This window comes from Gymnoscopelus microlampas (assembly GCF_963454915.1).
Source record: "Gymnoscopelus microlampas genome assembly, chromosome: 1".
NCBI lineage: Eukaryota > Metazoa > Chordata > Actinopteri > Myctophiformes > Myctophidae > Gymnoscopelus > Gymnoscopelus microlampas.
The window spans coordinates 36,067,984-36,072,161 of NC_139962.1; the positions used below are offsets into that span (position 1 = coordinate 36,067,984).

The window sequence follows — 4,178 nt, forward strand, 5'->3', positions numbered from 1 at the left end:
ATGTGGATTTACGGACTTTATGTGGCCAGACTGTGACATCAGTCGTCTATGACGTATGATGTATCTATTAAGTATGACTCCATATTTAGTCCAAGTTTCAGCCCCATCGATATTCATTCCAGTAGTCTTTTTGCCAGACCCAAGGGGTCGGGCTTACATGAGGCTTTGTATCTGTTTTCTCCATACATGGTATGTCACTTTGTCCCCCGGCCCCAGCCAAAAAAGTCTGTCCCCCTTTCGTCATAGAAGGGACATAGAAGGGACACACGTCATGCGAAGCCCGGCCATTCAAATTTCAACCACTAGGGGTCTGGCAGTACCAGGCTTCCTGGTTCTAGTTTGGCAATGCAGGCATTAGTAGCTCTGCGGCATTACAGCACTTGTCTATGTTTCATATTTGTATTAAAAAAAAATCATATAATCATTATTTTAAAGAAATGGATTGAGTACTTATTTCGTCTACTGGCAGTGTGCACTCAGACACACACAGACTAGATAGACGGCCAGCCTCCTACAGAGCCTATTGGCTGCAGGCTCGGTGTTTCAAGACTCGTCCTTTGTGACGTTGCAGTGTTGATGTTACACCAGGTAACAGCGACATCTCTGATTGGTGGAGCTCGCTGTTTATTCATGTGGTCCTTAAAAGACAGCTCACATCCCTACAGTTGTCTTTGTGTAAGCCTCTGTCTAAACGACAGATGAAAGGACACGATGATCATTGAAAAGACAGGTCCAGGGCTGATCAGACAAGACTTTGTCCAACCCTACTATGCAGTGGAGGGGGACAAGCTGGAAGACAAGACTTTTCGGTCAGAGGACTCAAAGCCAGCTGCCACCAACAGGTACAAAGAATGGCCATTAGTCAACCCAGAGAAGTATGACAGAGAGGTCCTTCTGAGCTTACAGTTCATCTCAGCCAGCATGACCAAACCCGAGGGCCTGCCAACCATCAGTGACGTTGTCCTGGACAAGGTCAACAAGACACCTCAGCGACAGCTGGACCCCAGTCATCTACCAGGCATGAACTGTGTCCCTGATGCCACACCTTCCTTTGCCAACCTGGACAGACCTGGCATGGGAGGAGGTGGGAGAGGACAACCTCCAGGTATGGGCTTGGGCCCGAGCAGTTGTCCTCATCACTCCCAGCAGGGCCGAAGTGAAGAGCTCAGGAAGATCATCCCGACCATGACCAACACGGCTGACAATATTCAGCTCAACAAGGCCCAGAAGGCCTGGAAGCCTTCCGGTCAGAAACCGAGACGGTGTGAGGAGGCCGAGGACTCAGAGGAGGCCAAGACCCAGGTTCTCTTCATGCGCGTGTGCAGCATTCTGAACAAACTAACTCCGCAGATGTTCCAGCAGCTAATGAAGGAGGTGAGGGATCTCACCATCGACACAGAGGACCGATTGAAGGGTGTCATTGACCTCATCTTTGAGAAGGCCATTTCCGAGCCCAACTTCTCTATGGTTTATGCCAAAATGTGCTGCTGCCTTATGGGGCTCAAAGTCCCCAACACAGACAAGCTGGGGGTCTCTGTAAATTTCCGTAAGCTGCTGCTCAACCGCTGCCAGAAGGAGTTTGAGAAGGACAAGGATGACAACGAGATATTTGAGAAGAAGCAGAAAGAACTGAATGTTGCCCCGGGGGAGGAAAAGCAGTGCCTGAAAGAGGAACTGGAGAATTCCAAGGACAAGGCCAGAAGGCGCTCACTGGGCAACATCAAGTTCATCGGGGAGCTGTTCAAGCTCAAGATGCTGACGGAGGTGACAATGCATGACTGTATCATCAAGATGCTCAAAAACCATGACGAGGAGTCCCTGGAGTGCCTATGTAGACTTCTCGCCACCATTGGCAAGGACCTGGACTTTGAGAAGGCCAAGCCTTGCATGGACCAGTACTTCAACCAAATGGAGATCATCAAGGAAAGGAAGACCTCCCCAAGGATCCGCTTTATGCTGCAGGATGTGTTAGACCTACGGCAGAATAACTGGGTGTCCATCAACCCGATCCACAAAGATGCTAAGTTGGAGGAGCACAGTGAGCAGATGAAGGTCCAGGCCCTCATCTCTAAAAACGAGTCAATGGGAGGCTCGGGGGGTAGGATGGGTATAGGGGGGCCTGGTGGCCAGGGCACTCACGACCAGGGCCGGGGTAGCATGCCCCAGGATGAGTGCTGGAACACGGTCTCCACCAAGAACCGATCCATCCATGCTTCCCGTTTCAGCGAAATCACAAAGAGTCCAGTTATTGACATTAACAACCATCTACTGGCCCCAGGAGAAAAAAGCACATGGAGTGGTTGGGGTATCAGCAGTAAAATCAGCACCAAGCCTTCAGACCCTGGCTCACAGTCAGGAAACCATTCTGCCACCAGCATCCTGAACAGATTCTCTGCTCTGCAGCAGCACTCCTCAGGCTCCTCTCTGGACTCTGACAGACAAGTGCCTCAGAGAAACAGCTCTAGAGACCCCGTCAGGAGAAAAGAGATCGTGAAGTGGCCCCCAGCTCCCCAGACCCCCACCAAGCCTGCCTTGAGCGAGGAGGAGCTGGAGAAGCAATCCACAGTCATCATTGAAGAGTACCTCCACATCAACGACATGAAGGAGGCACTACAGCGTGTGCAGAAAATGAACAGTGACCAGCTGCTGTTTGTGTTTGTGCGAAGTGGTCTGGAGTCCACGCTAGAGCACAGCGCCATTGCTAGAGAGCACATGGGGTTGCTGCTGCACCAGCTCATCAAGGCTGGCATGATGCCCACACAGCAGTACTACAGAGGGCTTCAAGAGTTCCTAGAAGTGGCGGAGGATATGGCTATAGACATACCCCACTTCTGGTTGTACCTGGCTGAACTGATCACCCCCATGCTCCATGAGGGAGGTATCCCCATGGGACAGCTCTTCAAGGAGATCTCTAAGCCTCTCATTCGTCTGGATAAGGCTGGAGACCTGTTGGTCCACATCCTCATACTACTCTGCAAAGGATTGAGCCACATAAAGGTGGGAGCCATGTGGAGGGAGGCAGGCCTCAGCTGGAAAGACTTCCTGCCCGAGGACGAAGACATCAACAAGTTTGTGACAGAAAAGAATGTCCAGTTCACCCTGGGTGAGAAGAAGGATGTGACCACCACAGAAATGAATAAGCAGCAGGTGGAGCGTGCTGTCATGGAAATAAAAGGAGACACCCCCGTCCCCTTCCCAGTGTCTGGGGTGACAATAACCAGTGCAAACAACCTTCTCAGCCTGGCGCCGGTGTCGACTTCACAGAGACCTGGAGGCCCTCCACCTGTATATAAGGACCCCAGGCCTTTGTGGGAAGGCAAGGGGGAGAGACATGGGCGGGGATTCAGGTACCCCGACGCCCACCAGCTGTTTGTTGGAAACATCCCTCGCGATGTGGACGAGGCAGAGCTCAAGGAGGTCTTTGAGGAGTATGGAACGGTCCTGAAGCTTAATATCAAGAGTGGTGGGAAGGTCCTTAACTTTGGCTTTGTGGCGTTTAATGACTCAGCACCTGTACAGAACATCCTCTGCAACAGGCCTATAAAGCTTCGCAATTACTGGCGTCTCAACGTGGAGGAGATGAAGAGAAGTGTGAGCGCTGATACCCGTTTGCTGTGACGAAGAAACCACTTCGTTTTTTTGTTGTTGGTTTTTTACATTTAATTTAGACATTTTCATGCTTTATTTAGGTCAGGGTCAGAAAACCAAGGACAGAGAGAGGAGAGATATGCAAGAACCTGGGTCCTCACACTCACAAGGTCCATGCACTAACTAGCTAGCTCTGTAGGAGTTAGCCATCTATTAGATGGTATTTCTCTCTGTTTTCCTGTGTGTCTCTGTGTGCCTGTCTAAGCTAATCTTGCAAACCGCTGGACCGATAAGCGCCTAATTTATTTTACTACAGTAGGACAACTTGGTACCACCATGCATTTGTTTCCACCTATGCTTTATATTTTCTGAACTATTTAACTTTCATTTCATAATGACTCAGATCAGCTCATACCCCCCCCCCCCCCCCCCCCCCACACACACACACACACACACACACACACACACACACACACACACACTGTGTTTGATATTTTTATCATTCTATCCCTACCCTTTTTTTAATCTTTACTATTGCTGCTGTAACAGTGAAATTTCCCTTAGGATTAATAAAGTGCCTACCTACCTAC

The 4,178-nt window shown here is 50.1% G+C and overlaps 1 protein-coding gene across 1 annotated transcript; it reads left to right on the forward strand.

Moving 5' to 3' along the window:
• Nucleotides 1-711: 711 nt before the first annotated feature.
• LOC311043538 (eukaryotic translation initiation factor 4 gamma 1-like) lies at nucleotides 712-3,618 on the forward strand (the record flags this gene model as incomplete). Its single annotated transcript, XM_084054831.1, has 1 exon — nucleotides 712-3,618. One exon carries the CDS (start codon nucleotides 712-714, stop codon nucleotides 3,616-3,618), a length of 2,907 nt encoding a protein of 968 aa, XP_083910957.1.
• Nucleotides 3,619-4,178: the final 560 nt, after the last annotated feature.